Here is a 15,141-nt window from a genome sequence, read left to right as displayed (position 1 = left end):
GGTACAGTGCTATTCACCTGCCCACAGTAAAAAAGAAAAACCTTTGTGTTACTCTGAAGAGTGCTCACTCTTCAGAGTTAAAGTAACACCAAGGATTTTACTGTGGCAGGGTTTTTGAGGGAAGAGCCTACAGGGCTGTCCAGGACCAGCTCCAGAATTTAATTAAAGTGCCCTCAGCAAAATGATGTCCCAACAGAATATGAGCAGAGGATAGACGCCTACATTTCCTTGGAGCTTGCATACTACTTATAGGAAATAAAGAATCAACCCTTTTCTACCCATATCGCGTGTGTGTGTGTGTGTGTGTGTGTGTGTGTGTGCATGTGTGTGTGCGTGTGTGCGTGTGTCAAGCAACATATGTACTGTACACTTGCTGGCTGGTATTGTCTCTCTAATTTTGAGTTTTAACATAAAGTCCTAGTGCCACAGGCCTATTTCTCCCATGATAATGATACTTGGGTATTACTGTTCCATATTCCAAATAAAATTCTTCCCCAAAAATGTACAGTAACTACATGAACCATAGCATCCCTGTTCTGGGGAGGTCATAATAAGTCGGCCAAAATAGCAGACCTACAAGCACACAACGTGTCGCGTTGTGAGTTTGTAGATAGGCAATTTTCCCTGAAGAGATTTGGAGGGGAAGGGAGAAAAAGGAGGGGACCAATTATAAACCCCTGGGGGACCCCGGTCAACTAAATACTTAGGATGTAAGTGGTTAAAACATATATTATGTATTTCTATAGAAACATTCAACAGCTCATTAAAAATACTGGATTTGACTTTGTCACTGCACCCCCCCTGCCTCTTCCCACAGTCTCATCATACCTGTCGATCTACTTGGCAAAATTGAGATAGCAATCATTAGAAATACATCATATACAATACAAGTAAAAACAATTTCATGGCAACAACGTTGGAGTAATTCATACATCCCACTGAACAAAAAAAAGGTTGTATTGTATACTATAAAACAAGCGTGTACTCGCCGGTTGGATGACCCCGGTCTACAAGCTGTTGCTTGTTGTACGGCTATTTTCTGCGAAGTAGTTGGAGTAGAGAAAAAAAGGAGGGAGCCAAGTGTAGACCCCTGGGGGACCCTGGTCAACAAACTATATAGGGTTTAAGTGGTTAAAACCAGCCATCTGTCACGAGCATGCCGATCAGTAGACAGACATTGAAGGGACATGCATAACGTTAACGACTAAAAATCAGGGTCGGGATCGCATTTCTGCCGTCTCCAATGTTAAAAGAGGGAAGGAGCAGTGGCAAGGTGTAGGTAACGTTTGACTTCATAGAGTGGTCTACAACGTTATTGTATAATCTAGATAAAAAGATACAAATGTATTGATTATTGTATAATCTGGTCGATTTAAAAACATCACGGCACAAGGTCTTTAAAATGGACACTCTGGATTTGACTGTGTACAGGCAATTAGGTTGAATTAAGACACAAACTTTGTTTCTTTTCTTTTAAATAATTCATTGGAATTGTACGTCTGGATAATTCATGTCATGTCGGTGCCTTTTTGTGTTCCTCAACAGCTGTGGGCGGTCATCAAGTCGGAGAAAGGTGTGCGCTCGGCGCTGGACTTATGCTGTCACCATGGCAACAAGGCTCTGGAGGCCATCCAGTCTTTCCCTTCATCCGAGGCGCGCTCCGCCTTGGAGAACATCGCCTGTGCCGTCACCAAATTCTGACCCGCCCGGACTCACGCTCCCCTCTTTTCTGATTGTACCGTCTGACTGCAGCATCTCGTCCTCGGGGACGGAAACTGTTAAATGGACACTTTGTTTTGTTTTTCTCCCAATTTAGTTGTTAATCAGCAGCCAATTGCTGCTGACCCCCTGCTCTTTTTCACCAGGAGGGGGGGGGGGGGTGGTGTAGAACACTGGTTATCTCTCAACGTGGGGTCCATGGACCGACCCCTCCAGGGGTCCTTGAGGAGGTTGAAGACCAAGGGTCTAACTCCGAGACTCTACAAATGGTTCCATATGTACAGTATCTGAGTTAAAATAACAGGATTTTGCTGTGTAGATTGGGGTCCCAGGGATGTTTTTTAAAAGTATCAAATGGGGGTCTGTGGACTAAGCACTGTCTGGGGGTCCTTGAAATGAAAAGGGTTGAGAATCACTGCCTTTAGTGTACCAGTAATGCAGGATTGGAGTAAAAAATAAATAACACTTTGGGGGTCCCAGAGATGAAGAATTGTATCAAATGGGGGGTCCGTGGCCTAATGGATATCAAACTGGGGGTCCTTGTAATTAAAAAGCATGAGCGTCACAGGTGTAGACAACCACGTGTATCCTCCGATGAACGTGACGTCGCCAGCTGCTTCATTTTGCCCTGAGAGTTTCACCGAGAGGGCGTAACATGTACGGAGGAAGACGCCATCTTTACTAGCTCCACTCCCCACTGAACCGGCGCCCCGACCCACCTGTTGGGAGTCAAATGGTGTAGCGACAGATATCGCCTGCCAATCGGAGCGCCTGGCCAAGCCGGAGGCACTGAGAAGGATTTGAACCCCAGTCACCCACTTTTCTCCTGTGTCACCCGGACGCCTCTCAATAAACAGACTCTTAACACTTCTTTGAGCCATGTGGCAACTCAATGTTTGAGACAGACTGTTATGTTTTGCTCTGTCACTTTGCATTACAAATGCAATGGCAACAGCCAGCAATGATTGTCATTAAAGAAAGAAAAAGAAAAAACTTCGACCCATCCATCATCGTGTCATATGTTGTCTGTGTCGCCTGATGATCGTGTTTGTCCCAGCACTGGTGTGTATGATCAAATCAACCCGGGGTGGGGAAAGGTCATGCTGCCTCCCCCTCCCTAACCGCCCTGGCCCAGCCTGCAAGCGTATTGTAGCTCCGCCAGCAGTAATTATTAATGAAGAGACTTGAACAAATGGACAGGAAATGCAGCGGTATTGATTGGGCCGGCTGCCCTGCTCTAAGCTGCGTTGGCTGGCGCCAGGCTGGTGGCCTGTGGTTTCCCAGGCTGTGCTGTCTGTGCTGTGGAGGGGGGGAGGGGGGGCAGCCAAGGTGTGAAAGCAGGCCGGAGGGGGCAGCAGCAACAACAGCACCACTGGCAGCTGTCTGTCACATCCATAGCCCACCCCGAGCTGAAGGACACACTGCTGGGGAATTGGAGGGGTGGTAGGGGATGGGATAAGAGTGTTGGTGGTGGGGGGGGGGGGGGGGGGGGGTAGAGCAGTGTTTCAAATGGGTCGCGAGTAAATATCCCATTTTCTTTGACGTTTCCTACAGTATGTTTAAAATACTTTACTTTTTTATTGGTGGTATTGTTTGTTGTTTCGACTCTTCCTCAGACCTTACTGCCTGTCCTCCGTAAGGTCTGAGGACCTCGAAACGTTACCATCATTCAAAAAGAAAACATGATAGGAGCTGCATTCTGGTTTTAGTGTTATTTTTATTTATTATAGGTTTAATGCTTTATCCGGCACGCAGCCCAGCAGGACAGGATGTGCGTGTCTTTTGTCACTTTGTGACACCTTTTTTCAAAAAATTTTAAACTTTATTAACTTTATTTAAAAGAACTTACGTTTTTAATAGTGAAAATAGCCGATCTATGCGACACATTGTTAACTTGTAGATCGGTTGTTTTCACTATTATTGAAATATGACATAAGTTATTAATTCATGTATTTTTGCATGTTTGGGTCCCGGGGAGACACCTAATGTATCTTTTTGGGTCTTGAGCTGAAAGGGTTTGGGAACCCCTGGTGTAGAGGAGGAGAAGGAGAAGGAGAGAAGGTGTTGGACATGAGGAGAAGAAGGACGGTCACATGAGAGAAGCACCGTGAAGAGTACAGGCTGAAGGTTGTCTGTAGGAGGGCAGGCATTGGTGGGACAGGACGTCATGTAGAAGAGACAGATATTGGTGGTGGTTATGGCTTGGCTATATGTCGATATTATATCTATCTTGATATGAGTCTACTGTAGATATCAGGGATTTTGGATTTTAGAATATGATATGGCATAACTGTCTTATCTAATCTCAATCTACAAGCTCAAAGACCATCCTAACGCATTGTGAGCTTGTAGATATTTTTGCCATTTTTAAGAGAATTGATATCGTCACAACATCAATATTGAGGTATTTTGTCAAAACAATATGGTGATATTTGATTTTGTCCATATTGCTCAGGTGGTAGTAAATCAACCAGGAGCAACTGAGGGAAAGAACAGTGTATAATACATATACATATATAAAAGTAAACAAGGGAGAGAAGGGTGGTGTTGGAACAGAGACAAACCTGCAGGAAGAGGAAAGGTGGCACTGAGGATTGGTTGGACGAAGAGCGAAGAGGCTGGTATTTTTTTTTGGCTGGAGAAAAGAGGAGGATGGGGTCTTTCTAGTGAGATCAGAGCTGGCCCACAACATGCATGGGAGGGGCAGTGTCTAAAAAAAGCAAATGTATGTCTCTGTTGCCTGCTTGTAGGTCCACTTCCTCTAGTGGGTTTTTAGTTTCCACTGGTTGGGTGTGCTGCGTACAGCCAGGCACCACATACATGCCAGGGAAAGCCTTGGGCACGTAATGAAATATTTATCCTCGCCATGAGCAGACATGAGGGAAGTTGCATAGAAAATTAAAAGGACCAAACAAGGAGATGTGTGGACTACTAGAATGACAAAATATAGTTCTTAAACAAAACATTTACACCCCATTCCCCAAAAAACAAACAAAAAAATATATATTTAGCCTACATCTGGCCTGACGAGTAAAGACTTTGATGAAAGCAAGGTCACGGAGGACTTGATGGAAATACATCGGTTTCAGTTGAGATCATTCCTAATTCTCCCAGTTGCAGAACTAAATGTGTTTTTGTTAATAAATGTGCCCCCTTTCTATTCCCTTAAAACACTGCCACAGTCGTTAACTTTGGACAAGAAAGGCAGAAATGGGAAGGGTAGAGGCATGTCACCTTTGTGTCTTATACAGGTTAAATTATTATTATGAATGATAGATATGAGATTGTTCTAAGATTGAAGGCGCCACCTGAGAAGCATAATTAGTTTGAATTAAAACCCTAAAAGGCTTTTAATTCAAACTAATTATGTGTCGGGTGGAAACCTCATATGTCCAAAACGTATTCAAAACTCAAAACACGTTGCTTCGCGCCATGTTGAGAGCTTGTGGAGCTGCTACTTTTGATACTTTTGTGAGGCTGTAGTATGATCAAGTAGGGCGTTAATATGCGAAAAACATGAAATGTTAGAATATGGAGGTAAGAGGTTTCTGCGCCCCGACAGCAACGATCTGCTTCATGAACAGAAGCTCATTCAATGGTGCTACTTGTTTTTCTGTGTTGGTGTGAGTGTTTGTTCATGAGGATTTTGCTGTGTATTTTCTAAAGAGCACATTTTCACCCAAGGGAGAACGGAACACACACAATTTCAGAACGCAAAATTAGTGGTGGAGTTATATTAGACTTTCCATTAGTCTTGTTATGAATGGCCCCGTCAAGTAAACACCTGTTAATATCATCATGTGGCTTGACTGTGATGGATGAAAATCGTTCTACGGCGATGGGAACAGTATGCCTGCTTCCCCTCACCGACACAGACGAGCATATTGGCCAAAAATGACTCTTTAACGAGCTCTTCTCTGTGTTAAGTGCTGGATCCCAGCCCCTCGCTGCAAAACCTTCGCTTCAGTGACCCTGGACCGTGCTTTCCCTTCTACAGGTCTGGCGCGCTTCATTGCGTGACAGATCAGACTGCCATCCAGACAGCTCATTAGCCAAATAATGAGAGCCGCACAGCCGCACGTTGTCTTATTATATCATCTCCATATCGACATATCTGTGGTTAGTGACAGAACATTGGGTGCCAGTGTGTGCGTGAAAGTTAAATAGCTGATGATTAAGATGGAATTATTGCACGAGGAGATGTTCTGGAGTTCACTGCATATCCACGGCGCTGGCCAAAATCTCGATTATCTAAGGAAAACCAATGTACTTTATGATGAAATATACCAAAATTTGCTTTGCTAGTAACAGTTTCTGATTAAATGTAATCACACGGTGAGCCCTTTCCTTGCAAGGTCTCCCCATTTTGTCAAGATTGGATTGCGCTCAATAGGGATTTTAATATGTGGAGCTCAATAGAGAGGTTCATAATATGTAGAGCTAAAGGAAGACTTAACGTGTATTATGTCTGCAAACCATAACCTTTACTTTTTGCATGTCAGTGCGCTTCAATTATAGTCTTCACTATGCTTGGCTGGCTCTAAAACATGTAAAAGACACTACCAACCAATACTGAACACTAGTATCAACTACAGTATGAACCAATGTGGCGCTGTGCATAACTGTAGTTAGCTTTCCCAGATTGTGGCATAACCTTTTCCTGTTCCGGGTCAGTTTCTCATTGCTTCATTTGATTGGCTCAGCAGCAGATTTGAACTGGAAACGTATCGTCTCTGTCGGGTGGAAACCTCATGTGTCCAAAACTGTTACTTTTCAGGATTCAAATTCAAAAACGGCAAAAGTAGCAGATCATCAAGCTCAAAGATCATTTAAGCTTGTAGATCTGCTACTTTTGATGCTTTTGTGTGACGCTGTAATATGATCAAGTAGGGCATTAATTAACACAAAAGGTTAGAATATGGAGAACAAACTAAGCAACAGGAAAAGGGAATGCCACAATTTGGAAAAGGGAACTGCAGAGTCTATAGTAAGTAACCACCTAGAACCCATATGATACAGCAACACCTACACACGTACTGCAATAGTTTCCTATAGCATCTTATTTGTAATTTCCAAGTAACCACCTAGCAATTACTCAGCAAACCCATGGTGACTCCTTAGCAACCACCAGTCATCATCATCACTAGGAATAGGATGATACTTACTTAAGTTAAAAAAAATGGAGTACTTTTTCCACCACTGGTGGTTATTGTGAGCATCCCTAATCATATATATCCAGAGCACAGCACATAAGGCTTTGGTGCTTTTTTCTCTGTTCACTGTGCAGCAACAGTTCTGACAGTCGCCCACGACTCTCACCCAGCTGCTGCTCATCAGCAGCTACTAGTTAGTTACCACCTGTCTTAGAAGCTTTCACATTTACTTGAACTCGATGTTTTAGTTGCTTTCAGTCAGCCCACACATAGAATAATGTCATTACTTACTGGTAGAGAGAAAATAGCAATCCACGTTGAGCTAATTGTAGCTACACAGACATTTGCTTGTGTACTTTGAGTAAAACCAAAGGATGTCAAATGCTTTTTGAACAAAATGCTACAAAATAGTTTCAAACTACCTTGGCTTTCATACACAATAACAACTAACTTGACACTAGCGACATCGTTGTTATGATCAAACGCAGACATAAAACATCACGTGTCAAAAACGATGAAGCGTGCAGTACTCAAGAGATATTGTCAGGAGATTGAGATTATTGCTGTGCAGAACAGCCCTGTTCTGTTGGATTACAAAAGCGTCCATGAAAAACATATGAATGGCAGACTGCCATTTATTTGAAGTACATTGGCAGTGCTTCAAATCCTTGTGGATATATAAGCTTCATATGCCCCCTGCCACACTCTATTACATCTGCTAAAGTTCAAACAAAACAAACCTCCAGTAACCAGTGGACATTTTCCCACTGCTATTGTGTCTCTCAGCACTAGAGGGAGACATTGCCATATGTTTACCCCTCTGTTCAAGCAAGGTGCTTCAGGAAAGACTGATCACTTTCAGATTTCACAGCAAAGGCATACCATCTGGAATAGAGACAGATGCAGCATTGTTACTAAACTAGACCATGGGCAAATTGTATGGGCCTCATTGATTCACAGGCCTTGAAGAAAATATGCCATTCCTCAACAACTAAAAAACAACTAAAAACGCTTTTTAATTATCCACAACGATGAAAACATACTGTATGTTCTCTTTTGAGATGTAGAGAGAGCGTTTCATTGCGGTGTACCACAAATATGTCTGTTTTTCACGTTCTCTACCAAATATTCTCTACATGTGTAGCTGTGTGGCTTGAGTTGACTTTAGTTACTATAGAGAACTCCTGTAATAGTTGGAGAGGCTGATATTTACTATAATATATGACCTAGACTAAAGTGTTGTATTACAGTTTAACCGATTTAGACCTGAGGCTGATTCTACAAATGCCTTCTAAATCAGTATCTCTCACACTTTCAAGATTTTTCAAAAATGTTCAAAAATAGCAGATGTACAAGATGTACAATGGCCAATTCTACAACGACACAGTTGGTTTCCTGGTTTTACTGGTGTTAACACAATATCTGGTTGCATATTTTCTATAAAAACAAATTAGATCAAGTTTTGATGAAGATTATAATCTACGCTGTAAATATGTGTTGCTAAGCAACTCCTAGCCGTGACATTTTGGCAAATAACACACAGCACTCCGCCAATCAGATTACTTGATCAGAAACGACTGCTGTTCAACTGCAAACAGTAAAGATGTATTGTTACCATCATTACTTCATGAGGTCTGCATCAATCTGCTGTTATGTTGAAGGCAAAGAAACCTGTTGGGATACAGTATAAGATATAATGGTAGTAGGGGAAAGTTAATAACTGACCCATCATATCACTACACACACACTATAAATGAAGAGAAAAAGATTGTACTATCTCTGAAAGATTACCATACTGTACGTGCAACTTGCCAAGAATCAAAACCAGGAGATGAAAATACAGTCCTATTTAGCCCAATCCCACCTGCCATCATGTGGCGAATTTCTAAATTCAGGCATTTATGACTTTATGACCATTCTGCTCTAATTGTTGTTGTCTTCTTGTGTATTGCGTCTAAGGGTTTGATGTGTGGCAACAAGTTTGCACTCTTGATTTTGTATACTGTCAGCATACTGTAGCATAGCCATGGGTCCAGTGGCGTGGTCAGAAATGTGATAGACCTGGGAGAATGTGAGGGCAGGCCATAGTTCTAAGTTCAAATGATAAAATGAAAAACATTTGCTGCTGCAAATCCGACCCAAGCAGTTGTCAACTGCAGAAACATTGCACCTACCACAGTCTGCAGGGAGCACACGTCCCCATCCTCTGGGTATCTGCAAGGACCTCAGCCAGTCACAGCATACAGTCAAGTCAGGCTCTGTTGTAAAGGTGGCGAGACACCGGCTGGTACGGAAGATGTTCCAGACGAGCATCAAGGATCCCAATCACCCCAGTAATGGACTGTTCACTCTGTTACTGTCTGGCAAACGGCAATCTGGGAACCCATCGGCATTCAGCTGCTGGGCTGAATCTGTCTTGAGAGATTAGGCAGCAAACGGTAAAGGAACATCAGGTCTCGATCCAGCACAGTTTATATCCACAGGCCATAGGACTTCTGATACCATAACTGCCCCCCCAACCCACATTATGACACACACACAAACACGTGCAATCACAGTATTCACTTATACTGCATTGTTCACTTCAATGCAACCACTTTCTTTTCTTGTATCTTTCTTATATCATTATTTATATGTGGTCGAGAAGTGAAGCTCTGTCTCCTCCACTCCTTCAGTGAGAGCACAGTCTGTCCTCTCTGGGCAGCCAGGTTTTGCCGGCCTTTCTCCATGTCCAGGCTGTGCACTCTGTGTCTGAACATTACGTTTTTTCTCAGTTTATTAGTCACCGTGGTCAAATATTCTGCCATGGTGTACTCTCTAGACGAGAGTCAGAGAGCAGTCAAGTTTACTATGTTTTTGTTGTTTTGATCAAATGGGTTTCATAATTGATTTTTTGTTTATTGATAATTTTGTTGTCACTTTCTTCAGTGAAGAGTAGAATTTGACTGTAGAATCAACATTGTCAAGCGGTGTCCATTGGTATAATATAACCAGTATTTTTTCACAAGATTGTGATAATATACAGGAAAACTGTGAAATAATGAAATGTGTGGTAAAACAATCCTCTATTGCAATGTTTTGAATCATTTTTACATAATTTGTCAAAGATTATTTAGAAAACAGAGGTTTTCTCAGCATTGACATTCACATTTTCAGGTGCATTCTGTCATTTTCATTTAAAACATCAAATGACTTCTCAAATTAGGCCTACATGAAACCAACATGGCAGATTTCTCCACACTGAGCAGGTCATTATGGTGAGAAATAAACCCAACACGAAGTGGAGGAGATATTACCCTGAAGGGGTTTATGTATTACTTCTCAAGGATTACCTGCTCCCCATTGATTATCCCGCTTATTACACGGCTACATGGCCTAATAAATAAATTAATAAATGGACCCTAAGGTAACAACAAAAAGGATTTAATCGCTTACGGTTTAGGGTGATCAAAGAAGTCCATTCATTTATGCCAGGTGTGTCCAGCAAGCCAGGTCAGCTCAGAGAACAGGAAGTGAATCAATATTCTGTTACTGCATTGTATATTTCTCGCTTCAAATGTTTTCATGATATTCTTGAGTGTATAAGCTAGCCTTGGATGAAGACTATCATGTATTTGATCGAGTCTGACTTTTACTTTCGTATCTACGATAGTCTTGGCTAGCACCCCCCAGTGCGTCCTTTACTTTCACCAGTAAAGCCCGTACTTCTCCGTACGTGTACAAAAACAATATATAAGGTGCTTACCCGGTTGCCCCAAATGTTAGCTTGCGCTGCGGAGTCTTTGTGCACTGTATTAGTCCATATTTTTCAATAAAGAAGTGTTTTAATCCCGTCTGTGTCAGATTATGTCGGAAACTCCCTGTATTCCTCAATAGGTGGTAGTGACGGGGCGCATCAAGTGAAAGCCGACATTACACTCAATGTAATCTGGAAGTAAACGACGTGGGGAAATGGCGTTCAGGCAAAAACGGGATTAAAACATATATCTATTGAAAGATATGGCTTAATACAGTGCACAAAGACTGCGAAACGCGAGTTAACATTTGGGGCAACCGGGTATCACCTTATATATTTATTTTGTACAGAGAAGTCCGGGCTTTACTGGTGAAAGTGCAGGACGCACTGGGGGGTGCTATAGCCAAGACTATTGTAGATACCAAAGTAAAAGTCAAGACTCGATCAAATACATATATCAATACGAATCATGATAGTCTTGAACCAAGGCTAAGTGTAAGCCTACTGTTTAGCTGCAGTTAATTACATATTGTGTTTACATGGCCGCAAATGTTGGATGCCTAAAGGAAAAAATCAAGCAACGCAGCAGATTGATGGGCCAATTAAACCAGGTGCACTGAGTCTTTGATTAGAGCTTCTGTTATGAGTTCAGTGGTTCATTGGCCTATTAAAAAAAGAACAGACCGATGAATTAAATGACTGACCAATCAGAATCAAGCACTCAACCAAGCCGTGTAGTAAAGATTGTTAAATGTGTCATCTTCAACCTCAAACATAGGCTACATTCCTCTGTATAACGTTTTGTATAATGTTCTGTGCCACTCCCTGGCACAAAGCATTTTCAGATTGGCCCCCGTCTGATAGATGTCATCTCATGTTATGATACATCTTAATTTGGGGGTACTTGGCATGAAAAGGTTTGAGAGAAGAAGAGAACCACTATGTAAATCAAACAATATAAAAATAATTCCACAAATGTGAGTAGGTCATGCTGCCATGTGGGTGCAAGCATTATTTAGGGCAAGGGTTCACAAACGTTTCAGTGTTGTGACCCCCCCATAATAATCATATTTGAACTTGGGACCCCCCGCCCTGACAAGCGCTTGGAATTGTAGGCATTGCAGGCATTGCATTTAGTTTGACCCGGTTACACATATTTTCACAATGTTTGCCTCTTTCTTACATATTTGTTAGCCTATTAAAAAGATCTTAAGTCATTAAATTGTGACTTTAGAAATGTGCAGATACCGTGTATACACTTATAGGCCTACTGTATGTTGGTTTGTTTACTGTTGAGTGAGAAAACAATGTTGGGCATTAAGCTAATCGTCTGGGGACCCCCCCAAAATAATTTGGGGTCCCGACCCCCAGTTTGGGAACCACTGATTTAGAGGAGACCGGGGATGGTTACTTGTCACACTTTCTTTTACTCAGACATGAACTGGGAACCTTCTGGTTGCAAGCCCTGTATCTAAGCCACTGCACCACAGAGGTTCTTATTATTCTGTTAACCTTGCGTGGTATTCACTAAAAGATTAGATAAAGGTAAAAGTTGGAAAGATGTCCTTGCTGGTTTTGAACTCAGGACCATTTGTGTGCAAGGCCTGTATCTTAACCACTGCTCCACCATGGTTAATACTTTTTTAGGACTCTTGCACATTCTTCAGTGAAAGATTAGATAAAGGTGCAAGAGTCAGGTAAAAGTTGGAAAGATGTCCTAGTTGGTTTTGAACTCAGAACCTTCTGTGTGCAAGGCCTGTATCCTATCCACTGCTCCACCATGGTTCATAGTTTCTCTGGTCTCTTGCAGGCTGTTCACTGACAGATTAGATACAGACCACAAGAGTCAGATAAAAGTTGGGAAATGTCCTGGTTGAATTTGAACCGGGAACCTTCTGGTTGCAAGCCCTGTATCTAAACCACTGCACCACAGTGGTTCTTACTCAATCTGTTCACTTGCGTGGTCTTCAATGAAAGATTAGATAAAGGTAAAAGCCAAAGTTTGTACTTTTCCCCCTTTAAATGTCCATTGCCTTTAACAATGCATTGGGCGCTTAAAGTTAAATATTTCATAAACTACAAATCATTTCAAAGTAAAACATCTCAAGGATGCATGCCCACAGTAAGGTGGAATTTTTGAACTGTGAATGGAGTTTCGAGGTGAAAGTATTATTTTGAGGTCCCATAATCTTCCATCGACCTCCATTATAAATCTCTGAACTTTTAAAGGAGTACTATTCTAAAACAATGAAACATTTCAAAGATCACTTTTCAGGCAAACATGTCCATATTAGGATGAACATTTTAAAGTTTGAATGGGGTTTCTATTCTATATATGACATTTTGAATCATTACAGTCAGTTCACCTTCTTTTGGGTCTTGAGTCGAACCAATTACTCCCACGGAGACATCAAATTTCTCTTTTGGGCCTTGAGTCTTGGGACTTAAGGCCCAAAAGAGAAATTTGACGTCTCCGCGGGAGTAATTTGTTCGACTCAAGACTCTTTTGGGTCTTGAGTCTTGGGACTCAAGACTCAAATCCTGGAAATCAAATCCTGGAAATGGCAAATCAGCATGTGTGGGATTTGAAGGTGCAAGAGCCAGGTAAAAGTTGGAAAAATGACTACGTTGGATTTGAACTGGGAACCTTCCGGTTGTAAGCCCTGTATCTTAACCACTGCACCACAGTGATTCTTACTGACTTTGTTCACTTGCGTGTTCTTCACTAAAAGATTAGATAAAGGTGCAGGAGTCAGGTAAAAGTTCAAAAAAATTCCTTGTTGGATTTGAACCAGCAACCTTCTGGTTATAAGCCCTGTATGCATGTCGCTGCATGTTCTTTATTGAAAGGTTAGATAAAGGTGAAACAGCCAGATTCACATTGACACATTGTGTATGTTCACATACACAATGTGTCTTTTTATTATCCAGTAATTTGGGGGCATCAACATAAGTTAAAGGATAACATTAAGTCTGATAATGATGTATTGTGCATGTTCACATCATGTATACTTTACATCACTTAAGACCTTTTTTTTTTTTTTTTTACATTTTGGACAAAATAGCCAATTTTTATCGAGGTGCCCAGATGTCCCTAGTGTCCACCTATCCTGTATCCATTGTAACAACCAGGGTTGGTCCATATAGTTATCAATGGGATTTCAGTGAAAGAATGTGATATAGAAAATAAATAAAAACATTTAACTTTAGTCTCTAGAGACACAAAATAAAAAAATAAATGACTAGAAACATCTAATTTCTTTGTCTAATTAAAGATAAAGACAACTTTATTGCCCACTAAATGTAAAATAATAAAATAAAATAAAAATACTCAAGGTCCATTGAATCTATTTGTTTTAATCCATGAATGTAAACCATGATTATTTGTTGAATTACACCCTGTATGTAGGCTAAATCACACAACTTTAATACTTTGATTTGTTGACCCACACAGTGGTGTAAAGTAACTAAGTACATTTACTCAAGTACTGTACTTATGTACAAGTTTGAGGTCTTTTTTTTTTACTTTACTGGAGTATTTCCAATTTGCAGTACTTTTACTTCTACTCTACTACATCTCAGAGGAAAATATTGTACTTTTACGCCACTACATTTATTTGAAAAATGTAGTTACTACTAGTTACTTAGTAGATTTAGATTATTACAAAACATACATGAACCACTTCAGCCTATACATTTCAGCCATTTGACAATAGCCGATCTATGATGCTATTTTCAAACGATTTTTATACATTTGAAAACAATATGCCAATATGCATAATGAATACTTTAACTTTTGCCACTTTAAAGTATATTTTTATGCCAATACTTTTGTACTTTTACTCAAGTAAATGTTGAATTCCGGACAGAGTATTTCTACATTGCAGTATTGATACTTTTACTTACAACATTTGAGTACTTTTTCCACCAAGTCAGTCCCTGTCTCTCCATACACTCTCCAGGAGTGAGTATTTATGATTCTGACGTTTTCAATCTACGAGAGTTGTAGGGTTCACCCCCCATGGACACAAGGACTTTCAGCACTATACCCCGTAGACACTCCAAACATGTACAAATTGACAATAAAGGTGCTTGCCACCACGCCCCAAATGTTAACTCTCGTTACGGGGTAGTAGTTTAATGTAATAATCCATATCTTTCAATAAAGAAGTGTTTTAATGCCGTCTGTGGCCGATTCTGTCGGAAGTTCCCAATGGAGGGTAGTGACGCGCCCCATCTGGTGAAACCCGGAATTACACTCAATGTAAACAGGAGGTAAACGAGGGTGAAAAAATGTCGTTCGGCCACAGACGGCATTAAAACACTTCTTTATTGAAATATATGGATTATTACATTAAACTACTACCCCGTAGCGAGACTTAACATTTTGGGGCGTGGGGGTAAGAACCTTTATTTTCAATGTGTACATGTTTGGAGTGTCTACGGGGTATAGTGCTGAAAGTCCCTATGTCCATGGGGCGTGAACCCTACAACTCTTGCAGATTGAAAACGTCAGAATCATAAATACGTCTA

At 41.1% G+C, this 15,141-nt stretch overlaps 2 protein-coding genes across 3 annotated transcripts in view; one reads left to right on the top strand and one right to left on the bottom strand.

Annotated features, from left to right (window-relative positions):
• Window positions 1–2,931, top strand: part of pdss2 (prenyl (decaprenyl) diphosphate synthase, subunit 2) — a 36,634-nt gene extending 33,703 nt beyond the window's left edge. The window contains exon 8 of the mRNA XM_084044452.1: window positions 1,546–2,931. Within this exon, the coding sequence (XP_083900578.1) occupies window positions 1,546–1,701 (156 nt within the window). The 3' untranslated portion in view covers window positions 1,702–2,931. The remainder of the gene's footprint in view (window positions 1–1,545) is intronic.
• Window positions 1–15,141, bottom strand: part of LOC311035573 (phospholipid-transporting ATPase IA-like) — a 212,174-nt gene that overhangs the window by 65,989 nt on the left and 131,044 nt on the right. The window lies entirely within an intron of this gene.

The sequence above is a fragment of the Gymnoscopelus microlampas genome (genome assembly GCF_963454915.1).
Source record: "Gymnoscopelus microlampas genome assembly, chromosome: 20".
Taxonomy (NCBI): Eukaryota; Metazoa; Chordata; class Actinopteri; order Myctophiformes; family Myctophidae; genus Gymnoscopelus; species Gymnoscopelus microlampas.
The sequence above is the reverse complement of the archived record's forward strand: the minus strand, read 5'-3'. Positions and strand labels throughout refer to the sequence as shown.